The following is a 27,913-nucleotide window of genomic DNA, read 5'->3' as shown; positions in this document are numbered from 1 at the left end:
CATTTCAGCATTGCTATTTTTAAAAAGGAAAGACAAAACAACATAAACCCCTCAATTATTTTGTACTGTGTTTTGACAAAACTGTAGAATCACTGATCTAAGGCATCTTTTGTTTTACACTTTTTCTCATTGGGCGGGAAGAAGATACCACGTCCTTGTGGTGCGAGTACATGTGAACTTTGAGAGAAGTGTACTGTATGAAGGTCTGTCCGCATATTTCACACTTATAGTTCCGGATATTTAAATGTATTTTTAAATGTTCTTTGAGAGATTTCTTGGTCTTCAAAGCCTTACCGCAGAGATCACAGTGGAAGTCCTTAGCGTCTGTCGATAAAAATATATTAATTAGATATTTTTATGGCCAATCTACCAGAAAATTTTGGCTATCAAACATGAAATTATTATTTCGCAATAAGGAATGTGAGAAATTTCAATAAGATAAAATTAAACATATTTAGTTAGTGTTCGGGCGGATGACACAGTTCTGTGTGTGAAATTTATTTATTTTATTTATTTATGTATACGCCCAATGGGAATTTTTAAGGACATATTTATAAGTAGAAAGACACAATGGTATATGGTAGACTTGGTGGGAGTGGAAGCGGGAGAGAGGTGTTTATAATTTAATTTGATTCAGTGATCGTTTGAAAGAAGACAACTTGTTATCAAAGAAATCAAGACTGGTATGTTTGTAGGCAGACCTAAGAATTCTGGGCATAGGGGAATGAAAACCATAGTTAGTTCTATGGTTATCGGTATAAAAGAGTAAGTTTTGTCTGAGGTTTCTGGTTGGGATATTTAATTTTATCGTTGTTATGTCAGCAGTTCAGGCGCATCAAAGAGTGAGTTGAGAATTTTAAATAAGACTAGAAGGTCGGATTTATTTCAACGGTCTTGAAGAGAAGATATATTTAAGCTAGTTTCTAACTCATTGTACGTATATCTGTCTCTGGATAAGCCCAACCTCCAGCCTATCTTTCTTAAAAATCGATGTTGAACTGAAATAGGACCAGAGCCTGTATTCTGTCACAAATTCGTTTCATAAGTTTGTTCGTTTCCCAAATATCCATCTCGTTCCGGCTCAGACAGAATACAGAGAGACAGAATCCTGGAGAAGTATTTTTGATATGATAGATAACTCGGGTAAAAATCCTCTAAAAGGAAATGGAGTAAACTTAGAAATTACTTGGTAATGAAAAATATACTAGGTAAAATAATATATTAATGGTATGTATAAACTTAAAATGTACAAATAAATTATAATATTATATGTATATATGAATATATATATATGCATGTATGCGTGTATGTATGTTTATGAATGCATTGTAAGTGCCCTGACTCAAGATGGATTTTCTAGCGAGTCGGGGCAAATTCACAGGCATGGGTCATTCCTGATTGTGTCACAATAAATTAGGTCTCTGTCCCCAATAAATGAATATGCAAGATTTTAATGAATAAAAAAAAATAACAACGCAGAGCCCTATGCACAACCGGGAGCAGAGAAGAGTCTGCTGATGATGATGGCCCGCTCCACGGGGAGTGAAAATGGAATAAGTATTTTTTTTAACTTACCACTGTGCGTAGGCATGTGTTTCCGCAAACAGGAATTACTAAAGAATAAAATATCGCATTCCGGACACGAGACATTCTTTTCTCCGACGTGAATGCTGCGCATGTGCCTATCAAGTCGATTCACGGTGAAGCACTTCTTCTGGCATACAGGACATATGCACTGGTCATACCAGACTCCGTGTTTCTGGAACAAGTGTTCTCGCCTCATCAAACTGTTACTGAACCTCTCTGTACACTCGGAGCACGAATACAGCTTCTTCTTGTTGTGGAACATCTTCACGTGCTGCTGCAAGCTGTTCTTGTAGACATACGTTCTCTTGCACTGTGTGCATGGGTAAATGGTTTCTCTGTGTTTGGCGACGTGCGCTTTGTACGTCGTGTGCCACGCGAATATCTTGCCGCAGATTTCGCAGAGATACTGCGGAAAGTGCGTTCCGTAATGCCTACTTAATCCTTTGTGATTCGGGAACACCTTTTCGCAAACGGGACACTTTGTGGATTTACGTTTTAAAGTTGGTATTTCGGATTCGGGATTACGTGAAGGATATGGATTTTGATCGTACCACTCTATTCTTTTATTACGATCGTTTGTGCTTTTTTTGTTATCTGATCTATCTTTCAAGTTGTTGTTCTGTATTTTCAATGTCTGTTGTTCGGCTTTTGTTGGTTTAATGTCATTCCATTCGCCACTGTTTAGTGGATCTTCGTCGAAGAATTCGTCAAACTCGACGGCTTCATCACATTCATCGCTAGTAAATCCACAATAATTTGAAATGTGTGATTTTTCTTCTGCTATTTTATTTTCTGAAATGTTAAAGTATATTTTCATACTTTCTCCCAAAAGACAAACAAAATTGAGAGCAGTTCAAGAGTCCAATATTATTATTTTTTTATTTTTCTCAAAATTGCATCAATTAAAAAATACTTTTATAAAGTATGCATCTCGAGAAAATAAAATTATAATTTTTTTTTTTTTCAATTTAATCCAACAGAGGGAAAACATTTTCGAGAAGGGAATATGTAAGTCTAGGCATTTACAGGGCTTATGACCTGCCGTTGGCTGGTTTAAGTGGCCACTTTACACACGGAGTAACATTCACCATTCTGCACATGTTCGAACATCCAGATAATTAATTAAATATGAATAACTCCCTAGGGAGGAAATTCAGCCAGTCTTCAAGCATTTGGACATACTCAAAACGTTGTTATAAAAATAGTATTTATGTTTAGTAAAAACACAAATAAGTACCAACCTAGATTATTATTAGCATTTTTATTACAAGTATTAATCAAACCCTTGTTCAATTTAAGTTGTTTTGAATTTCCTGATGTTTCTTCTTTGGGAGTTTTTAAATTATTATTGATAGTTTTATCAACTGAATTATCTAAAAAAAAAAACATGAATTATTTAAGTACAATCTATCAAAAAAGAAACTACAGCTGTTTTTTTATGGTGGCAACACCAAATTATAAATGGCCATTCAATATCAAAGTTTTCAAAGTGTTACAAACGAATATTAGCGCCTTCCATTAATTTCGACTTATTTCAACAGATTTGTAATAGGTACTTAATTTGTTATATTTTTCTGTAGTTCATCAGCAAATAATAAATCAAAGGCCAATGTCATTTATCAATAATAAATTATCTATCTATTATGCCTTGTGTGATATTATTAAATATGAATTATGGATTATTGAGGTTTAAAACAAATTAAAATTTACCTATTGAAATATCGCCCTTAACATCCTGTGACCAAAAATCTTGCTTGGCGTCAATTGATATTTCCAAATCATTTACTGTGGAATTTTCATTTAAATAACCTGCAAGAAATATATTAAAACTAATTTAATGTAAGTTTTGTGTATTTGTAAATGGGCACTGTTCCGGACGCATAATATAGAAATATAAATGTAATCAAAAAACTAAGTAGAATCCCCGGTATATGTACAAACTGAGTGCTAGGCTCTCAATAAAGATGAAGTATTCACTTTCGAGCCTGGCCTCAGTATTACCGGGGCAAAATATAGCCACAAAATATTGTAAATATAATTGAAAATAAAAATTATGATCATCATGTTGTGCGCGTCGCGGCTGCTGACGAAATAGCCTGTATGGGCACTAGGCGCCCATATTTACACCACCTGTGGCCGGCGGCATGTGGCGAGTGGCGGGGATGAGCTACCCCCACCACTCCCAGGCAGCCGGAGCGGGTGGGACGGCTGACTCACGGGGCCCGACGCGCATCGCTTTATAAGGCGTGTAACCTACCTAATTAAATCAGTTGAGTTCCTAACTCTGAACAGTTCAGACGTGTTTTATTCCGTTCTCCGCCCTGTTTGCCCTCCTGCACTTCGCTCCGCTCTGCCAGCTGACTGCCTTCGCCTCTACACCACTTAGACCGGGTGGAAAGTCCTTTTCAGGGCTATTGAGTTTGACTTGCGGTCGGCGCAGCTGTGCCCCTACCTTCCGACTTTGTCTTTGACTCTCTCTGGGAGGGCGGCTTCTCATTTACGCCGGGAAGCCTGACTGCGGGAGACACGGGTGACGAACCAGCACACACATACGTAGTAACGCGTACGTTACAGGCACCAATATTTTTTTTTGCAATAATGAGTTTATTGACAAAAAACACTTTCACACAGCAAAATTTAAAAAAAAAATTATATAAAATAAATCACATAATAAGGTTTGAACATATTTTTTGTCTTGTTGTTTTTAAAACGAAAATCCAAACTCAAATGTCACAAATAAACTATTTTTCTCAAATAGAACGGTTCGGGTAGTTAGGACAAAATTGCCTTAAGGAAATTTTCCTTCCCATATGTACATTATGTAAACTATATATGTATTTTGTTGATTATCTCTGTTTATTATGTTAGTCCTCTTTGTTTATTCTCTAATGTAAAAACATTTCAAAAGGGTATATTGTTAAGTGTCCTCGGCACGGGTGACCCCAGTGAGGTCACATTATTTTTATTATTAATTATAGTTTGTAAGAGAAAAATATGAATAAATAAATAAATATAAAGTGTTTAAATAAATAATATGGTAATTAAAAAATTAGGTTAAGTGATGTTGTTACCAAATTGGATCTGCATAGCCGGTGAGTCTTCCCGAATTCCTTCAACCTGTTTCCGGAACAGTACGGCGTCGTGCAAGCGAGACACGCAGCCCGAACATATCTCTCCCCTTTTCTCTCGGTCGCTCACCTACAAAACACCGATGCCTTACTACGAAACCTGACAAGCTTCATTATGGGGCTAAAATAATAGGAAATTAATCTACATATTATATTACAACGGAGACGAAGAGCATTTTGCGAAAGGTAATATGGAAGTCAACGCGTTTACATTTAACAAACATTAGCTGATTTCTTGACACACTGTGTAATATTCACCACTTTGCCTATGTTTGAACATCCAAATTCTTTCAACTCTTACATCCATTGACTCTTGTGAAGTTCAAAGAGCTGAATCGGGTTGTGGTGTCCTGTGGCTAGTGTCTCGGACTCACGGATCAAAGGTCCATGGTTCGGATCCCACTCTACCCCAACTTGATTCCCATTTTCTAATAGTGAGTTATTTACAACTCGTTGAAAATGGCCCTCAAAATTAAATACTCGGGTAAATCATAAGAACGCAAATATTTATTTTTCTTTTAAAAAAAACCTTTCTTGATGTGGGTGAGATTAAGCCCTGTAAATGCCTAGAATTCCATATTCCTTTTAAAAATTCTGCATCTCTGTTGTTATATGTCAATCATGATTATCTTCCTGAGGGATGGAATCTATCCTTTGTCTACAAACATTTGAACACACTCGAAATATTTTTTTTTTTAATCCTTTTCTGCACCTAATAGTGCATAGGGCATTGCATTGGCACACCAACCGCAGCGTATATGGATATTTTTATTACATGAAGGTAAGATAATCAGTCTTACGCTTCATGTGCAAGTCCAGGGACTCTAGTGTAGAAATAGAAATACTCTAGTGTTAAAAAAACACCTTATTAAATAAATATTGCATGTCAACCATGTCAGGAATCGAACCAGAGACCTCTGGGTGGTAGGCAAATGCACCTACCACTAGACCAAGAGGCGAAATTTTATTACTAAGCAACAATTCGTCCCAAATTCCGTTTTTCTAGGTTATTTATTATTTTTTGGGATTTTAGTGAGGCTTTTTTTTCTTTTTAAAGATATAACCCGCTAAGCCTCTTCTTTAGAGGCTTGTCGGCAGGTGGGAAAGGATAAGGAAGGAAGTTATGAAAAATATACCACAACACCCAGACCAATTGAGAAAAATCTTTCTTGGATTTTTTTCTAGCAACATCGACAACTCGACAACTCAACGCCAGTTTCACAGCTAGCAGTAACCATAAATTACAATCGATGTTCACTTCCTTTATGTAGTCCCATTAGATTATCGAATTTGACAAATGTATTCACAAATTGTGACATAATATAAGTATTACCTGAATATGAAAACAAAATGTCAACATGTCACTGTAATTTTCTTGCTGGCCGTCGTTAGAAAAGGTTTCATAATAGCTCCTCAGGTCTCCCGTACCCGAGTCAGAACATATTATACAGGAGCCGGGGACATGTTTGCATTTCTTTTTGAGTATTTGAATATCTTCATATTCCCACTTCATTTTAAATGTTTGTTTTTAAATGCTAAAACCTATAGCTGGAAATATTGGTCAATATGAATAAATAAACCGTTTTTGACTGCCATTACACGCTTTAAAAGCTGTTAATATTTTGTCAATAATTATTAAAACATATATATTGTTATTAATTTACAAATAATACCAGATTGTATTTTTATTTATTTATACTGCTGTGCAACGTCGATCTGTCAAACGCAGAAATCTTCAGTTGTCAAAATTGCAACCATGGAATATTGCGTTGATTACGTTTAGAAAATAGAGTCATAGACAATAAATATAATCATGAAGGAGGTTTTTTTTTTTTTTATTCTGGGAAAGAAATGTCTCGATAGAGTTTTAATTATGGATGTCGTGTGAAAAGCCTTGCCATGTCAAAATTTCGTTCCTTATTTTAGGGCTCATCATTAGGCCAATGTCCGAAACATCGTAAAAAACGTTATCAATATTTGAAAGGACGTGTTTTTTTTATGTGACGTTCTTTTATATTCGGGTAATCGTTTTAGCCCCTTAGTTGAGGAATATCCACAAACAGCCTCCAGAATATTTTTTATTTTTCTCCGGGTGTTTGTGCCGTGTATTTTTTTATATTTATGCCTACGTTTTGGACAGCGTTACAGTGACCATTATCAAGAATGATGTAGTTTTTATGTCGTAATGTATTGACTACAATTTTAATTACATTAACCTGTACAAATTTTTCGTATGACTACATACGAAAAATTTGTACAGGTTAATGTAATTAAAATTAATTAAAATATTTTAAAAATCCAGCTCGATCGGGCTGGTAGTGAAATATCGAACTAGCCATGTATGTACAAGAAATAATAACATAATTTATTTGAAAACTAAACAAATATAAAAATCAAAAGGATTTACAGATAATATATACCTGGATATTGAAATATTGTTTTAACGCCACAGCTCACTGGTGTATTCTTGCTTACACAGCACCTGAAACAATATTTTCTTCACGTCCACAGAGCATTGATAAAATATTTGTACTAGCATAGTATATTAGCTCAAGTACAACAAGATCGATATTATCGCTTCGTAAGCACAGCTTTCATCAAACACATGGCTTAGTTAATTAAACGATGTAACTATTTTTAATTCCCTGCCGTTGATAAAGAATTGAGGTAAATGAACATTTAAGTTTTTTGTTTTAATAACAACCATCTCGCACTTTTTAGTGTTGTATTTGAATCCGTAATCTTTTCAACGCATTCCATACCTTTTTTTTTATATTATGGGTGCTTATAAATTCACATGGCTTCCTTTATCAAATGAGCTTGGTGAAAAAATTAATCTTGAATTTATAATTAGTTTTGATAATGCATTCAATTTTTTTTCTGAATAAACATAAAATACACATAAGTTAAAGATATGGTAACAAAAATAATAAATCCGAATCACGGAGTAATTAAAAAAGAATCTACAAAAATTGCAAAAAATAATAAACGATTGCAAATCGAGCATTGTTCGGTTATGGAAAATAATCGATCCATCCTATTGTTTCAACCGATTTCGCACATTACTAACGTGTTGTAATATTTCATCTATGGTTTAGTGACTGATTTTGACATTTGACAGCAGAGTTTGACAGATGATAAATAAATAGACCGAATGAACTTATCAGTGTTTATGTTCATTTTAACTTTTCGTTAATTCACTTTATAAAAACTTACACGACCTGTGTCATATTAAACGAACTCATGTCAAATAATGCGATGACTTCCATTTACTATCGTCTGTATAAACTTTATGAATTACTATTGATTCAAAGGTTAGTATCTTGTATCCTTAGAGCATATACTTCTATACATCTAAGCTTGTATCACCGTATGTATTTATATAAAATAAAATATTTATACATAATCTTATCGATTTTGGCGGCACACCTTGCAAAATAAAATCTGAGTTTTTTCATTCTATTTTTAAATATATTTACAGTTACACTGAAGAAAATCAATTAAAAAATAAAGTACCTATCCAGGAGATCAAAGTGAACCAGATTTCGGGAGTTTGCGTGATCTGTAGTGACGCAGCTAACCTGGGGAGCTTGTACGGGAATGTCGGCCAACACACCGAAAATGTTAACTTCAGCCAACTTATCATGACATGCTTTCATATCAAGGTAATGATTGGTTCCAGCATGGAATTCAGAATAGTCCAGAAACCGCATTCGAGCATCAAACAGAAGGCGACTAAGTAGTTTTACGTTTTGACCCATAGTTTGTTTGTAGACGTCGCAGTACGCAACTCCTGATTTGAATTCAACTATGCCGTGTTGAGTCCTTTTAAAGTGTAGAAATACTGCTAGGATCTTAAAGAAACAGGATGGGATCACATTTCATAGCAAATGAATGTGTAAGCAGCAAATGCATTACTGAAAGATTCAATTATTTTTCCATCTGTCAGATTGTTGAAGAAACAAAATGGACAATTCATTAGTGTTGCCAGGGTAGTAATTTTTTTTTTCCCTACTTTGCTCATCTAATGAGAGAACTAATTAAAATTGGACTTCAGATTAAACGACTCTGTGGTGGACATTTGACCGACATTATCTTTAAAACATAAAATATTATTTAACATGATATAAAAATATCCATTTTATGTAAAATAATATTTGCTTTATATTGTAAGTTCAAAGTTCATTAATTCAATTACTCTTATTAAATGACCCTTTACTTATCTACTCTGTTGTGACAATCAATTTTTCAGCGTGCACAATATTAGAGAAATCAATAGATTGCTTTTTTTTTACCTTACATTTGTGTTATGATTATATTTTTCCCAATCGTGCAACATTACGCGGCGACATCAAGAATGCGCGGTACGAAAGTGGGGCATATTGGGGGGACTTTTGGACACAGTCCGATGTATTCAAATATGATTCTACACTCCTACTGGACTATTCTTAATTCTATGAGTTCCGGTATTTTTTTCTTTTAAACTTATTTATAATTTTTAAGAACCTTAAGGATTATAATATAAACGCAATTAACTGTAATTTCTTTTTACACGAAGAATACGTTCCGCACAAAAAGAAAACAATTGTAGATAGGTTTTCTTGTATAAAAATTATTTTAGGATTTAGAATCAGGTTGTGGTCATATGAGCATACGTCTTATTCCTGTATTTAACTTACTATTTTTAATATTGTGTGGTAACATGTTAAATATTTTAGGTATACTGTATTGCAGTGTCCTTTTGCCATATTTATTGCAATATCTAGGAACAGCTAGCCCTTCCATACTAGTAAACCTGGTTTTGTAATCATGTACCAACTTGTGTTTATACTCGGAGTGCGACGCATGCTGACAAATTAAGCTGTACCCTGACTGATAATATATTTACAGATTTATACATCAATGATATTAAAATATTGTGTCCCTGGCGGAATACATCTTTATGTAGTAGCAATTTGATCATAGAATTTTGCAGAGTTTGATTGAAATTAATATTAGTTTCACTTGACAACCCCCAGAAAGTTATAGCGTATTACTATTTATTATTCCGTAATTTTATTAAAAAATCGTAACAAAGATTCTAAGCACCAACACTTTATTCTTCAATATTACTCATTCTTATGGTTTTCTTTTAGTTATTCGATGATTTGCACAGTGCGGAGATTTGTGAGAACTGCGTGTCCCGGCTGAAGGAAGCCGCGCTGTTCCGGAAACACATAGAAGAAGTCAGCATCAGAATACGAAAAGCACAAGCTGCACTCGGTAATTTATATATTTATTTATTTATTTTGACGGCTTACGTCTTTGACAAATTATAAAATAATATTGAAAAACAATTATAATGAAACGAAACACCTGAGCACAGTTTAGAAAATATAGATACATGAAATAAAATCAGCAGATAATAAGAAAATAATAAAGAGAAATTAAATAAGAAATTATAACATAGGTATGCAGCAAATTAACAATAAATGAAGATATTACAACAGAGATGAAGAACATTTAAGAGAAGGTAATATAGATGTCTAGGCATCTACTTATTTATTTATTTATTATGGATAACTTATATAGCGCCATTTTCGTAATAAAATACCTCAAGGGCGCTTTACATGGTGATTCTATTGTTAAGTTAATTTAATTGAAGCTTTTAAATTTGTAATTTAATTAAAATAATTTATTTTGTTGTCACGTGCTACGGATTTATTCAAACGATTTAGAGAACAAGTGGGTTTTAAGTTTTTTCCGAAACATCACTTCACTTTCACAGCCTCGCACCTCTGCTGGGAGAGCATTCCATGCCATAGGGCCTGCGACCGCAAATGCGCGTTCACTAAATTTAGTGCGCTGTTTGCGTAGAGGTATAATAACTTTTCCTCTTGCCGTAGACGTAGCTGATCTAAGCGTGAGACGCCTGTCAGCTAGTTCATCTGGAATGCATAGTTCCCTTAGATATTCCGGAGCCGAGGGCTTATGACCTGTCAATGGCAGGTTTAAGTGGCACTTTACACACTGTGTAACATTCACCATTCTGCCTATATTTGAACATCAATATTTCTTCAATTCTTTCATCTGTTGATGTTTGTGAAGTTAAAGAGCTGAAACCTTTATTTATGCGGGTGAGATTAATCTAATTGAATTATTTCATCTACATACTAGGCAACGCCTGAAATATTATTTTTTCAATTTCTATACTTCTTCATGGCCCAGGTAATTTATCAACAATATTTTGAGTTTGTCCAAATTTTTGTAGACAAGGACTGGGTTCACACATACAGGTCATAAGCCCTGTAGATGCCTAGACTTCTATATTACCTTCTCTTAAATGTTCTTCATCTCTGTTGTAATATGTTAATATAAGCAGCTCCCCAGGGAGTTGAACCCAGTCCCTGTCTACAAAAATTTGGACAAACTCAAAATATTGTTAATAAATGAAGGGTTTAAATATAAAAAGTATTGAAGTAACAGAGGCGATGTATCATAGCATAAACAGTAAAACAAGTATAACACTTAGTACTTTTTTGTAATTTAGAAAAGAAGTGATTAAAAAGTAATGATTTTAATTTGTATAAAGATAAATTAAATAAAACTAAGTTTCCACGTTTGTTTGGTAACATGTGGAGCCGTGGAATAGGTGAGTATTTGGCATAGTTTGAACTATGCAAATCAACAGCAAAAGAAGTATTTTGTCTCGTCCCACGCTGTCTCACATAAAAATTCACACAATGTGAAAGCTCGGGACTGTCAAAAACATTATTTAATAACTTGAAAAGCAGCACTAAATCTGAAATTTCCCAAAAAAAAATTTAACCTTCCATACAAATTGCCAAAGTCACGATGAAAAGGGCAATAAAAACAGTTCATTATTCCCTTTCCGCACCTAATGGTGCATAGGGCACTGCATTGGTACACCAAACTCAGCGTATCTTGATCATTTTTGTTACCTCAAGGTAAGATGATCAGTCTTACGCTTCAGGTACCAGTCCAGGGACTATGAAATATTCTAGTGTGGAAACACCCTTTTTAATAAATATTTCATATCAACCATGTTGGGAATCAAACCCGAGACCTCTTGAATGGTAGACAAACGCGCTGACCACGAGGTCGACAGTACAGTTAAATAATTTATTTTTATTTATTCATATGAAGATACATAGTACGAAAAAAAAAACGTATTTATTTATTAATTTATACGCCCTACGGGCTTTTACATATATAGAAATACATTTGAGTGCAGCAGCGAAACATAAATATGTTCATTTAGTTAAAATTAAAGATAACATAAGAATAACTAATAAATACAATAATAAGTAAAATTAAGGAAATGTACCAACTTAGGTATATAAGTACATAGAAAAATATTGAATAAATTTACATATAAAAACATACACACATACATACACATGCATATGCATACATAATCACACACATACATACATGCATGTACATACACATATATATGCATATACATATATATGCATATACATATACATACACATATATGCACATACATATACATACACATATATGCACATACATATACATACACATATATGCACATACATATACATACACATATATGCACATACATATACATACACATAAGTTTATACATTATTATAGACATATGAGAAAAAAAATTGTTAATAAAGAGCAATATTAAGTAATTTTATACAAATTAATTTATAACCTTTTGAATACTTAACCTTTATTTATATAAAGACAGACGAAATATATCAACTTCACCATACTCGTTACCTAGCCGCTGGCCGGTGTAGTCTAGGTATTAGTGAATTGTTAAAATAAATGTATCCCTAACTCTATGAGGCCAAGAGCCCTGTGTTGAGTTGGGATACAACATAATGGAGAGAGGAAGCATGCATATTATTAAAGAATACTACAAATTAAAAATATTAAATGAACATCAATTTTAATCTTAAACATCTGGACAACCCGCTTAATAGTATGTATATCTATGCAATGCCTCGCAGCAGTCTCCTGAAATGGTCTCTTCCCTTAGACAAAAGTCAAACTTGTACACTTCTCCTGAAAATGGCTTTCATTTTGGAGAACTCAATGCGTTCATACAGGACATTGAAAAACTCACCTCGTATTTTATTCTCTTTTACCTTAACTCACCCCTGTTAGCATTTAACATTCTTCACATTTAAAATTTCAAACCAACCATCACGCCGTTTCTCCGTAAGGGTAGGCAGAGGATAGAACCGCAGATCACTCTATTTTTCCATACAGATCTCGCTACCTCATACATCTTCTCACGCACGCACGCCGATTATTCCGACCTTTAACATGTCCATCTACAAGTATTTGTTGGATTTGGTCATGCCATGTCTTTCTCAGTCTTCCTCTATTTCTGTATTCATTCAAGCATTCATTCATTCAACATTCGCATTGTAAATATTTTTAGCCGTTCTTTCGCTGTTCATTCGCTCTACACGTCCAACCTAACGCAGAGCTCCTTTCTTGATTTTGTCGATAATGCTTATGTCTAGTTTATTTTAGTAAAATAGTATAAGCTATTTAATGATGCTGACACTTACACACACCTGAACACTTACTCCCACACAAATACACATAAACACACCTCTACATTTACTCTCATACAAATACACATAAACACACCCTTTTGTTGTACCTCAATTTGATATGTATGATTCTTATTTAGAAACTTCGCTAGTCTGTCTTTAGACCATATTTTTTTTAATGTTATTATATCATTGTCGACCGTTTGTTTCTGTAAAATAAATAAATTAATAAGAAACCTTATAAAATGCATAATGTTTTATTTAAGAATAAATTTTAATAATGCTCAACCTTTCATAAAATTTATCAAACTATTTATATCCTGTTTTTAGAAAACATTCGCATCATTTCCAAGCAGAAAGCCAAATTAAAAAGGAGTACTTTGAGGCACGATGAAGAAATACAAATCAATCAAGATGACTTTGACGAATTTGATATATTTGACAGTGAAACATTAGAAAACGATGAATACGACGAAGATGGAAAAATAGAAGACGACGCCGAACCAAAAAGAAAAGAATGGTTCGATCAAAATCATTTTCCCAAACAAGAAAAGTACACCGTACCGACGTTGAGCAATTTGACAAAAACGTGCCCCGTCTGTAAAGAAAATTTCGATTCGAAGCGAAAACTTAAACTTCATTTTGAATACCACTTCCCCAAGTATCTCTGCGACATCTGCGGGAAGATTTTCTCCAAAAACGTGACGTACCGGGCGCATTTGGAAACTCACGTAGACAGATTCCCCTGCCCGCAGTGCAGCAAAACATATGCCCACAAGAACAGCGTTCTGCAACACGTGGAGTCATTTCATAACCAGAAAAAGTTATACTCTTGTCCGAAATGTAAAATCCGTCTCTCCACCAGCTACAAACGACGAGAGCACCTCATGAAGAAGCACGGGGTACAGTTTGACCGCCATATTTGTAAAGTGTGCACTAAGAACTGTTTTACGGCCCACGGGTTGGAGCTTCACTTCCGGAAGTATCACATGAAAGAGAAAAATGAATCGTGCCCGGAATGCGGAGCAATGTTCTTTAGTAAATATAATTTGTCCGTTCACATGATGTCCCATAGTGGTTAGTTACATTTTTTTTTATTTTTTAATATTTTTAGAATTCCCTCTTAAAGCATATATTTTTCATTATATCTGAAATCTCGCTATTTTCATGATCGTTATAACCAAGTTCGAATGTATTCAACTTTCAGTTTTATTTGAAATGTTGATTTGGAAAAGCGCAATATTTCACTAAACTAGTAAAATATAAGTTACCGATTTGTTCCAGAAATCCGATGATTTATTTTACTTACCAACGTACAGTACTTTAATTAGACAAAAATTGTAGTATCTCGTCCCACTGAAATTGGTATCCTCGGTCCTACGGTTTAAAAAAGTAATATTTTTAATTTTTATTTGCAGATGTTAGAAATTTCTGCTGTGACCACTGCGGAAAAGCTTTCAAAGGTCGTAAGACTCTCATGGAGCACCTGAAAATCCACTACAACATTAGGAACCACGTCTGCACCGTCTGTGGCCAGGCATTTGTGCAAAGGACTTCTCTAAAAGTGCACATTAATGCTCATCATTGAAAAATATATAATAAAATATAGGCAAGTGCCTGTGTCTAGTACAATTTTGTTCTCGGTTTGAAAAAAATCATCCAAGCGATTTTAAAATGAGTTGATCATAATGGAACAGAATGTTTAGTAAATTATTGTGGTCAGAAATTACCCTGCTGCAGAAGATTGGGTGGAATTTGGGAGGATACAGTGATTTTATGCAGTACTGAATCTAATTCCAATTCAAATTTAAGCTAAACTATTTGTTAAATGTTATTTAATATTTGTATATAACCACTTACCGACATTTCTGTGTCTACCGATTTCGAGGCGTACCCGTCTCTTTGTCAGGACACCAATTAAACCAACATGCAAAACCCACTATACACCTTCACCATAGTTGTTGCACAAAAATATAAAACCAACACGACGTGCATTTTAATCAGCACATGCCCTGATTAGGGCAAACATGCATGTTGTTTGAGAAATAAGTAGTTGAAAAAAGGTAGAGGAGATGGAGGGAGGGGGTGGGCTTAATAGAGGGTTGTTTGATTATTGATCAAAGGAACATTATTTTTTAAAGCTTTCCTAATGTAAAATATATCCATATTATTTACTTTTAACCCTTTATTATTTGTATGTAAGATTTAAACTCCTGTATTTTTATTTAAGTCGTGATTGAAATTGATTGGGTGATTTGCGAATTGGGTTCCCGGTTCAGATTTGGACGACCGGAAAGGCTTCCAAATTTCCGGTAAAAGCCCTCGCAGGCTGCGGACACTTTCCATAGGGAGAAATTATTATTGTGAAGACACCTCATATTTTCTTTAACACAAATATCAATTTTTTTTAATGTTTTTCCAACGTAAACCGAAGGACAAAAATTGCATTTTAATTGGTTAAAACCTGAATTATTTGATAAACTATTTTGATCTTTATTGTTAAGCAATCATTTACCAATATTTTTATTTGTATAAAAAGCAGGTTTGATATTATTTGGTAAAAATTTGGATACATCTGTGGATATAGTATTTACATTACATAAAGAATTCTTCTCCATTTATCATAGAGACGGGTACGTCTCGAAACTGGTAGACATAGAAAAGTCGGTAAATGGTTATATACAAATATTAAATAACATTTAGTAAAATGTTTGACCACAAAGTTAATGCTTTAAATATTAATAATAAACTATTTATATTTTCATTACTGTTAAGATGCCATAGGGCTTTTACATTATACACCCAAATACTAAATACCATGCAAAAATAAGAAACGCAGAAAGAGAGCAGGAAATGTAAAATCATTTATTAAGCCCCCAATCGATTCTTATTTTAGAATACCTGCATGACATTATCATTAACAGGGACGTATAAAACAGATCTAAATCATCACTAAATGTTATAAAATATTTGTATATAACCACTCACCGACCGGGACGCATGAAGAGAGATGAATAAGGAGGGGAAGGAAGATGTACATATTTATTTTATAGTGTCTATCAAGTTACGTAATGCATTTTAAGTGTCAGTTTTAAATTTGACCGAGTGATATTTGTGTAGTAGTTTTAGTCTTTGTATGAACAGTAATCTAATGTTAATCCAGAGGAATAGAAAAAACACTACAAATTATGTATTTCGAAAGCAAACTTGAAATATTTTTCGCAAATAAATCTATGTTTAATGATTTTGTTATTACATTTAAATTATGAAAAGTTCACCAAAAATATGAATTTTGCCTATAATTAGATGAAACAAGAGGAATATGAAGAAGTTTATTCCTTAGAACTTTGGAAGGAACATTAATAGAGTTTGCATAGTAGTTTAGGGCAGTCAATTGAACCAGACGCAATTTTCAATAGATAAATTCTGTACCTCAGAGGCAGACGGATGAAAATCCAAACGTCAAATGTTCAACCATAGCCTAAAGAATCTACTTTCTCTAAGTGATATCTAATCATTTATACCGTTTATTTTCAGTATCTTAATACATTGGTTCTTTCATTTTAAGACTTACATTTCTTCAAAATCAATGGACGTGATCATAAACTGGATACAAAAATCGAAATGTCATTTCATCAAATTCTGGATTTGCATCCGTCTGCCTCTGAGGTACAGAATTATATCAGCTTTTCACGACGTTTTTGCAGAGGTAATAAATAGGTGATGTTTTTTACATATTTTAATATATTGATCGAATTTAAACTCAAGTTTCAACCGAAAACACATATACTTGACTAATTTATTTTGAATATTTTCAATGCTAAATATCTTCTTTCATGAATGCTACAAATAGCAAGTCGGGGTGCATTCAAATAATATAATGATCGTTTTGAACCACTTGTCTATTTGTAGCATTCACGGAGGAGGACACGAACATGTGTTGTAAGTTCTTAATCTGAAAATGATGATTTTCAAATCACCTAGCTAGAGTACCTAATTACCGCATGATATTACATATATAAGTTAAGATTAGATTATTTTTACAGAACACAAAATATTTTTTATATCCACAGGATTTCATTCATTCATTCGTGTCTGCAAGGGTTAAAATATTATTTTTAATTTCACACTTTTTTGGTTGAAATAAAAATGCCCAAAAAATGAACGAGTTTGATTTTCTTTATTCACCTTAATACGTGTATACAATAAATAACATTTGTTTCAATAAAAAAAACATTAAATAAAATATTGAATCTCCATACATTTGTATATAATTAGGGTAAAAATAAAATGTTAAGATATTATGTGTAAATTGCTAAACAGACGTGGACAAGTTTAAGAGGGAATAAACAATAAATACTTTTTAAATTTCATTTTGTGCTCATTACAGCACAGATCACACGGGCTTTAAAAAAATCACATTTAAATTATTGTGATCTTAACATTTTACAACAGAGATGAAGAACATTTAAGAGGAGGTGATATAGAAGTCTAGGCATCTACAGGGCTTATGACCTGTCAATGGCTGGTTTAAGTGGCCACTTTACACACTGTGTAACAATTACCATTCTGCCTATATTTGAACATCTACATTCCTTCAATTCTTTCATCTGTTGATGTTTGTGAAGTTAAAGAGCTGAAACCTTTATTTTATCAAAACTTTAAAGGTATCCAAAATATCTAAATTCGTTGCAACAGAGAGGCGAAACATTTGGACACTCAAAACATTGTTGATTAAACTAACTGGAGTGGTATTCTAAATCTTCTCTACCCCCTAGAGAGTGATTAATTTGGAAATTTTTATTTTTTGCTTGCGTTTACACTTTGCTTCATATCTGGCCACACTGATCATTAAACGTGAAATAAATACATACACGTGAAATCAAACTTTAAGATTTTCATTTAGAACATTATTGGTACCTTAAGCATTATCCAAAACACTGAATTAGGTTGAATTGACCAAACTGTATTTGCTATTTTCGTTTTTTAAATCATTTGATGTATAATCACCAGTGTGGCCATTATATGAAGCGAAGTGTCGTCGCATTCAAAAAGTAGAAATCCTCCAATTAACCACTCCTAGGTGAGAAGATTCAGAATACCACCCCTGGTATACGAAGAAAGTAAAACAAATTGAAAAACAGTTTTCAGGCGTTGCCTAGTAGGTAAATCGGTCAGCCGGATGAATCTCGCCCGCACGATAAAGGTTCCAGCTCTTTTACTTCCATCGTTACTGGAACAAGTGGCATTCAATGTTCCGATCCGCCGGTTGTGAAATAATTATGTGCTGTTCCTTGATCAGCACAGCGCAAACTATGGCTTGCATGCACCACTATCCCGATTATTTTATTTATTTATTTTATTAACATAAATGGCAAATCTGCCTTTTACAAATATTTATAATATTAACATATTATTTGGCTTAATATTTTTTTTTTTTTTTAAAACATGAATATTAAAAAAAGATTTAAAAAAAAAAATCACACCAAAAATTATACAAGACTTATATTTTAAAAAATAACCTAAAACTTATACGGCATATTCAGTAGAAAGTTTAAATAATAAAACATTCTACAAAAATCATAAGTACTTCAAGAAAATCATAAGTACTGTTTCACACAGCTAGGCAAAGTGAACAAAAAATTGTATATGAAATACATGAATAAATAAATATAATTACCATTCACCATCTTTGAAAAAGTTCAAAAGTTTTGTTCTATAGGAACAATACCCTACACTAAATATATCAGATACGTGGGAATAACTATTGCCGAGTTCATGAAGTCTATTTAATACTGCATTACAAGTATACTCTGTCCGTGAATTGTTCCTACAAAACGGTGGCACCTGTCTAGTCATGATTATGTCGTATTGTAAACTCGAGACAAGATCTGGACTTTTTTGGTGTAAGTCTTTTTGGATTTAAAAAAACACTAAGATGGACCGGATCTTGTCTCGAGGTAATATTTTTTTTTTTGTCCTAGCTTTAATTTTATTTAGTTGTATTTTTATTTTAAGAAATTGTATTTATCATTGTTGGAATAGACTGCATAAGTTCGTCAATAAATAAATAAATAAAAGTCAACAGATGGAAGAGTCGAGGAAATGTGGATGTTACACAGTGTTTAAAGCGGCCACTTAAACTAACCAATGACAGGTCATAAGCCCTGTAAATGCCTAGACTTCCATACTCCCTTCTCAAAAATGTTTTTTCTCTCCGTTGCAACAAATTTAGATCTAAATAACTCCCTAGGGAGGAAATCCAGCCTGTTTACAAACATTTGAACATACTTGAAACATTGTCCAAATCCAAAATAAATCAATGGATATAAATTCCACTTTTTCTTTAGTTTAATAATGTCCTTAAAAGACAAAATGCATATTGCTAAATTACAGTTTCCCTCCGCACACCGCATCTGAGGACTTAAGCCTTTAGCGGTTCCCATATACAAGTTACAATTTGCTCCTTGCTGGTCGAGAAAAACTGTTTAAAGGAGCTATATACACAGTTTTTCAGGGCCAGACATAATTTTTTCATTAATTGTATTAGAATTTTTTTTAAACTTACCATGAATCTGTCTTTCTTTAGTAATATTGCTAGACGTGAGCCAGACCATCTAGAAAAGGTAATAATATCTGGCCGAGTTGAAGGTAGGAGAAGCCGGGGTAGAATCCCATATAGACGGACTGACCAAATAAAGGTGGCTACGGGGCTAAAATTTTATGAGTCAGTACGTCGGGCTGAGGACAGACTGGAGTGGAACAGACTAATCAGAAGTATTCATGGTGATCACGATCCTCAGCATTGAGGGACCGTCTTTAAAGAAGAAAAGTTCCTCTGAAGTTTCGCAGTCTGGCCCTGAAAAACCGTGTACAATCTAGTAGCCTTGGCATCCGCATTGTGATAATATTTCACTATCCTGAGTCATCTTCCCTTCGTGTAACATAAATGATCAAGGTACGCTGCAGTTGGTGATCCAACGCAGTGTCTCATGCACGGTTAGGTGATGATGCCATGACAATCGCTCTGGGTTACTTGTAGGCGTCATTTTCCACGGCGCTCTTGTGATGGGACCTCATATGCACCTTGAGAGAGGTGCTCTGTACGAAGGCCTGCCCGCAGAGCTGGCACATGTAGTTCCTTATGTCGTAATGAATGTTCAAATGTCTCCGCAGATGTTTTCTCCCCTTGAACGCCTTCTGACAGAAGTCGCAGATGTATTTCGCTTCTGAAAATACAATTATCAATAAACAATATTTAAAATATATCAAATACATCAGTGGCGAGTGGTGAGTTTTTAGATTGGTAAGCTGCAAAAATTCTGATAAAATGTCCGTAGTGGTATAATCTGTAACAAATGGTGCTAGCGGCTAATATCAGTCAAAATATTTTCTAATTCAAGACAAACATTTGATGAACAAAAAATGCATTAAAAAAATGGAACCTGTGACTTGAACTAGAAAGTAAACGATTCATTCACATGGCCATTTCAAGTACTAACTTAGCCATTGAAAAAGTGATTTATAAAATTGTATCATTTACAAGCGTACCGATATTTTTTTTTCTTACTTGCAACTATTGTAATTTGTCTTGAAATAAAACACTATTTCTTAGTGAATAATGATAAAAACTCAATTATTTTAAAGTATTTTCACAGAGTAACTAAACAAAACATAAATAATTGCCTTTTTAATATCATTCTTTCATCGAGTTTTATATCACTAATATTCACGAAACGAAGTCATACTTTTTATAATTCTTTATGTCGGCCTCGTGGTGTAGTGGTCAGTTCGTTTGTCTGCCATGCAAGAGGTCTCGGGTTCGATTCCCAACATGGTTGATATGAAATATTTATTTAACACAGTGTTTTCACACTAGAATATTTCATAGTCTCTGGGCTGGTACCTGAACTGTAAGACTGATCATCTTACATTCATGTAGCAAAAAATGATCAAGATGCGCTGCGATTGGTGTACCAATGCAGTGCCCTATGCACCATTAGGTGCGGAAAGGGAACGACGACGATATATATTTACTTTTAAAACTATTCACTAGTAATGTTTTTATCATAACTCAAACATTATTTTCATAGTTAAAATGGGTACTGAAGAATAACCTATAATTAATCTGTAATTGTCTCCATAAAAACATTTTATAATTCATGTATATTTTATTTTTGTTTGGCGAATCTTTGTTTTTAAAAACCCGCTAAAGGGTTTATACTGATACTAGTGGACCAGACAGACGTTGTCCTGCCCGAACGTTGGCAAAAGACTTTTTGTTGATAAGTAGGTACCTAGATACTTGTTTGTGATTTAATTCCAAAACTAAAAATTATTCACATTCAAATATTAAATTCAAGTAGGTACCTTGGTACTTGTTTACGGTTGAATTCCAAAACATAAAATAAATATTTTTTCAAATATGGCATTCTTTTTGCAAAGTATTAAAAAAACAAATTATCACGCCAGATACAAATGATTTTTCGTGTGTCAATATAAATAACTCCTTTGACGTTACTACAAAGTTATGTCGTCACTTTTTCTGACAACTGTCATTCTAATCATGTTACATTTTTAAGACTATAGTTGATATTTTTGACTAACCTCCGTGATTTTTCAAATGGCACATTAACTGCTTCCTCCCAAAGAACTGTTTCCCACAGTGCGGACAGGCAACGTTCTTCTCCTGCAAGTGGACATATCTTGTATGCTGCTCCAACTTGTAGGCCGTGTAGCACTCCTTCTTGCACTCCGGGCATATGTGATGGGCCATGTGCTCCCCCCCGTGCACGAACGTCATGTGGTCCCGCTTGCGCTTCATGGTTTTGAATCTCTCCTTGCACACGGGACAGCGGTAAATCTTCTGTTTGTTGTGGAAGCGCTTGATGTGCTGATGGCGGCCATCTTGCCTCGCGAATGTTCTGTTGCACAGCGAACAAGGGAACCTCTCGCCGTGAGTGCTCATGTGCCCGTTGAGCGATGATTTCGACGCGAAGCCTTTCCCGCAAGACTCACAAAGAAATCGATTGAAATGAGAATTAAAATGTTTTTCTAAAACACTGAATTGATCTATGGATTTATTGCAGACGGGGCATTCCACATCTGTTTTTTTCAATCGTGGCCGGATGTATTTTGATTTTTTGTGCACTAAACGATAGTCCTTCAATTCTTTACGGCTAGACACCTTATTTTTCTCCGCAGTAATTTTTTTACGTTCATTTTTATGTGATCTTTTTACGTCTTTTTCTAGTTTTAAATTATCCTTTTTATCTTCAATATGTTTCCGTTTTATACATTTGAGAGAATCTTTTACGATCGGTTCATCACTGTTGTTATCGGAGTCAATCGGTAGTGAATCTATGAAAATGTCATCGCAAATAATGTCTTCATCATCGGGTTCCTCTTTTTTTATTGTGACATCTAACGTCGGAGTATTCTGAAGTGAAATTTCTAGAGAAAAATAAATAGAAACACATTAGAGATAACAATAGATTAATATAATCTAATGTATTCTAACTTAACATGTATTTAAATCCCGACTCATCATTCCCATTCCGCACCTAATTTTTTAAATTTTTATTAAGTTAGTGTATACACGGCACAAATGCCTTTTATAAACATAAACATAAATACAAATAACATACAGTGTTCTATTACTAAATTATGAAATAATATAATAACAATATATCTATACATATTCGTATTACACAGTTGTTTTATAAATGTTCTAATATTGATGAATACAACTGATCTGGTTCCCTAGACTGTGTAATAGTGCATAGGGCAATGCATTGGTACACCAATTGCAGCGTATCTTGATCACTTTTGTTAAATGAACGTAAGATGATCAGTCTTACGCTTCAGTTACCAATCCAGGGACTATGAAATATTCTAGTGTAAAAACACTCTTTTAAATCAATATTTCATATCAATCACGTCGGGAATTGAACCCGAGACCTCTTGCATGGTAGGCAAATGCATTGACTGTTACACCACGAGGCTGAACATTATATATATATATATATATATATATATACTATTTACTTAAGCAGTAGTTTTAAATAATAATATATATTTTATTCAAAATTGTTTTAATTTCTTCATTAATGTGTATCTTTTTCTTAGTTTTTTTTAAATCAATATTTGTATAACTGTTTATCTTATCAGACTTCTTATTTAGCAAATAATTGTTTCGTGTTCATTTATTTTAAATGCTATATTTTACTTATAATTCTACTTCCATGTATGTATATTATTGTATTTGCAACTAATATGTAAAAGGCAATAAATGCCATTTATATCAATAAAATAAAATAAACCTAAAAAAAATTAATAAAATAAGTGTCTTACCACATTGATTTTGTTGAAATCGTTTGGCAACAGTTTCCACTTGTTTCCGGAATAAGGAAGCATCTCTCAACCGAGATACGCACTTCCTGCAAACTTTTGCCTCACCCTCTTCATCCACGAGCTGCAAATACGCAATCATTATTTTCACAATAAAAAAGTCCATTTTTAAAGTAACATCTTTTATTTAATATGCTATGGCGATTGGAAGAGCAGTCAGGCAGCTGAACATGATCACTTTGGAGATCGACGCCTTTCACATCAGTGAAAGCTCTTGGCAAGTGTTATGCCTTCATAGTATCGAAGGTTCCTGGACTGCTATGTCGTCCCAATTTAAAGCCTTAAATAGTTTATAGTTATAAACATAATATGATTTGGTAATAGTATAATCCTGACTGGAAAATATAAACAGAAAAGTGATCTTGTGTTTGGTAAAGGAAATAAGTGGATTATTAAATTATAAATAATTTAACTATTTCGAGGGTAAAAAGTCTAATAATAATAATAATGTATGGATAATTTATATAGCGCCAATTTTGTGAAAATCACCTCAAGGGCGCTGTACAATAAATAAATATCCCAACACGTCTTGCAGCTATAGAGCGCATGGACGGTTGGGATTCTAGTTCCTCGTCTCCAATTATGATATTTAACAATTATGATATATATGAGCTAGATAACAGAACGTCTTGCAGCTACAGAGCGCATGGACAATAAGAAATATAGCCCCTATTTACATTTTTATTTTAATTTTTTTTATTTGACAATGAAGTTTAGAGTTTAAGTGATATTTTAAAAACGAAATAAAAATCAAATTTATAAAGTTGGAAGTTAGATAACAACAAGTCTTGCAGCTACTGAGCGCATGGACGGTTGAATTTCTAGACCCCATTTACTAAATTTAGATATTTGATAGTTGATAACATTTACATAATATGATATAAATAATATGATAGTTAACATCACAAAAAGTCTTGCAGCTTCAAAACGCATCGACAAATGGAATTTCAACAACATAAGAATGATTTTAAAAAGTTAATAATGAAAAATAATTTTAAAAAACGCAATAATAATACATTGAGCAAAGAACTAGTAAGTATGGCAATTAAGTGAACATGTAACAGCACAAAAAGTAAAATATAAAAAAACTAAACAAAGATAGCATTCCTTAACTTATTATTAAGGTTAACAACAGGTTTGGTGTGCAGTAAACAGGATCTATTGTCAATGATACACCACTATAGCAAAATTTAGGGCTGCGACATATGAGCCGACATCCATGGATGTCGGATGTCGAATGTGAATTTTGTCATTTACATAAAAAGCCCTTTTGTAGCACGTTCATAAAAACAACGGATTTAAATCACACAAAACAAGACTTATTTTTAATATGTTACTAACATTAATTAAAATGTTTGACCACAAAGTTAATGCTTTGAACATAAATAACCTAAAAAAGGTACAATCATTTTAGTTTTTAAAATATTTAATTGACTCTTCGGCAAAATTCACTTATGGCGGATCAGTCATTTATTTAGCCTTTTTAACGGTGATTATTATAGATAACTTATGTAGCATAGCCAGTAGAAGTCTTTAAATACAGTTGAGTATTGGGGAAATTTAACACACTTTTATTCGGAAACAAGTCAGCAAGAGTTCGGTAAAGTTGTCATTCTGGCCGAGTTGTGGAATGTTCTCGGAGCAGCTCCTCAACCAGCCGGTGCTGCAGCAGATCACGCAACATCCTGGGTCCGGATCAGTCCGGAGTACCATGGCCTTCCCATCGCCCCATTTCTTTTCCACCGTATAGCTTTAAAAAATTCAAACAAATGTATTATTTATCTGCTTCACAGTTGCTGCCTCCACTGCTGGATAAGAATCTCTGTTAAACATCTTTTTTGTGGCCTTTCATCATCTCTTTTGTTTGCTCACGGCCTCCACTTTATTATTCTGGGTGTCCACCTGTCATCATTTTGTCTCGCCGAGTGCCAACTGCCATTTTAATTTTGCTGTACGATCCATGATATCTGTAGGGTTCTAGATCGATGACATACACCAGGGGCGAATCATCTAAATAAGCGATTATGCGTAAATAGTGTGTAAAGCGGCCACTTAAACCAGCCAATGACAGCTCATAAGCCCTGTAGATGCCTAGACTTCTACATTACCATCTCTAAAATGTTCTTCATCTCTGTTGTAATATATTAATACAATTGTAATTTTGGAATGATTTATTTTTATTTATTTAACACATATATATAAAATATATATACAATTTATAAACATATAAAGGCGGGCATCTAGAAAGAAAGCAATTTCTTTCTATCTACCCAAACCGTTTAGTTTGAAAAAATAACAAGTACATGGGCATATTGAATCTTACAATTTTGTACAAAATTAAAAACAAAGATTAACAAAATAAAAATACATAAAAAATTAACACTATACTATGAAGAGTGGAGAGGGGATGGGAAGGAAAGCAGAAGGATAAAGGAACAATTTAAATATTTAGATAGTGACATTTCAATCTTGACTTAAATGTAAATAAAGAGGGGGTGTCTCTAACATTAGTGGGTATATTATTCCACAATCGAGCAGCTACTACTGTGAAAGACGAGGCAAGAAAATTAGAGTGATGAAAGGGCATTAAAAAGGTTCTCTCGTCACTAGAACGAAGAGATAGTCCGTGTTCTGATAGAGGTTGGAAGAGCTCTCTCAGATAAACAGGCGAAGTGGGATTATTTAAAATATTGTGAAGAAGTGATAGAATGTGAATGTTTCTTCTAAGCCTGATACTGAGCCAGTGTAGTTGGATTGAATATCCTCTGATTTTACTCATGTTCGTACAATCAAAACTCTTTATTGCTCAACTGTTCGCCGTCTTCTAGAATATGCCTCCGTGGTCTGGTCTCCATTCTATGTCAATCGCATAAATCACATTGAATCAGTCCAACATCGCTTGCTTCGAAAAATAGCGTGGATGCTCGGACTAGAGAGAGATAATTATTCTTATGCTGAAATAGAGTCAACGTTAAATATTTCTAGTCTACAAAAACGTAGAACTAATATTGACTCCATATATATGTTCGGCATACTAAATGGTATATTCGATGTTCCATCATTACTGGGACAAGTGAAATTCAATATTCCGACTCGTAGATTGAGAAACAATGAAGTACTGTTCATCGATCAGCATAGAACAAACTATGGCCTAAATTCTCCAATGACCCGCCTTTGTCGTATTGTTAACTCAAGACAAGATCTGGACTTTTTTGGTTTAAGTTTACAACGATTTAAACGAGCACTAAATAAATAGACTAGATCTTGTCTCGATGTCCCTTATGTTTGTCAATGCTTCTTTCTTTCTTTTTTATGTTTTAAACTATTCTTTTATTGTAATATTTAAACTTTATAAATTGTATACATGGACAATGTCCGTTAATAAATAAATAAATAAATCACATTGAATCTGTCCAACAAAAAGTAGCGTGGATGCTTGGACTAGAGAGGAGTTAACTATTCATATGCTGATATAGAGTCAATGTTAAATATTTCTAGTCTACAAGAACATAGAACTAATATTAATTCTGTATATATTTTCGGCATACTCAATGGTATAATCAATGTGCCATAATTACTGGGACAGGTAAAATTCTATATTCCGACTCGTAGGTTGAGAAACAATGAAGTTCTGTTCATCGATCAGCATAGAACAAACTGTGGCCTTAATTTTCTAATGACCCGTCTTTGTCTTATAGTTAACTCAAAAAAAGTTCTGGACTTTTTGGTTTAAGTTTACAACGATTTAAACGCGCACTAAATAAATAGACTGGATCTTGTCTCGATGCTCCTTATGTTTGTCAATGCTTTTTTTCTTATTTTTTAATGTTTTTAACTGTTCTTATTTTGTAATATTTATCCCTATGAATTGTATAAATGGACAATGTCCGTAAATAAATATAGTCAGAACAAACATCATTCATTTAATTTATTGTAGGAACTCAAAATATCTCTCTTACCTCTCAATTAATAAAAGTCGATATAATTTATACAAATGGGAATATACGGATGTCATGATCGTATTATATCCCTTCACTAGATGACAACACAGTTACTTTGATATAAACATGGCTTGAGTAAACCTTTAATAGAAATTATGAAACAAATAAATAAAAAAAAAGACATAATATCAAATAAATTAGTAAATAAAAATGTATTGCACTAAACATTCGACCCAACAAACGTCAAACTTCTGCTTAGAAAAATGTTTAGCTCCTGTCAAAAAAGACAATAGACAATAATTTT

General features: G+C 33.6%; 2 protein-coding genes across 2 annotated transcripts; one reads left to right on the top strand and one right to left on the bottom strand.

The window, feature by feature from the left end:
* Positions 1-70: 70 nt before the first annotated feature.
* Positions 71-27,864, bottom strand: LOC148274394 (uncharacterized). Its single transcript, XM_088237204.1, has 11 exons — positions 27,628-27,864; positions 25,238-25,418; positions 23,612-23,732; positions 21,866-22,711; positions 20,295-20,487; positions 6,049-6,232; positions 4,659-4,785; positions 3,298-3,396; positions 2,829-2,960; positions 1,576-2,379; positions 71-324 (listed from the first exon to the last, which is right to left on the bottom strand). Exons 1-11 carry the CDS (start codon positions 27,681-27,683, stop codon positions 98-100), a joined length of 2,970 nt encoding a protein of 989 aa, XP_088093330.1. The 5' UTR covers positions 27,684-27,864; the 3' UTR covers positions 71-97.
* On the top strand, positions 7,786-14,850 carry LOC148274395 (uncharacterized). The gene is made up of 5 exons (XM_088237191.1): positions 7,786-8,029; positions 8,197-8,380; positions 9,851-9,977; positions 13,589-14,335; positions 14,677-14,850. The coding sequence occupies exons 1-5, from the start codon at positions 7,959-7,961 to the stop codon at positions 14,844-14,846; spliced, it is 1,299 nt and encodes a 432-aa protein (XP_088093317.1). The 5' UTR covers positions 7,786-7,958; the 3' UTR covers positions 14,847-14,850.
* Positions 27,865-27,913: the final 49 nt, after the last annotated feature.

Source organism: Micrasema longulum, unplaced genomic scaffold, assembly GCF_059751315.1.
Source record: "Micrasema longulum isolate JH-2025_06_02 unplaced genomic scaffold, ASM5975131v1 h1tg001665l, whole genome shotgun sequence".
NCBI lineage: Eukaryota > Metazoa > Arthropoda > Insecta > Trichoptera > Brachycentridae > Micrasema > Micrasema longulum.
This window is presented reverse-complemented; position numbering and strand designations above follow the sequence as displayed.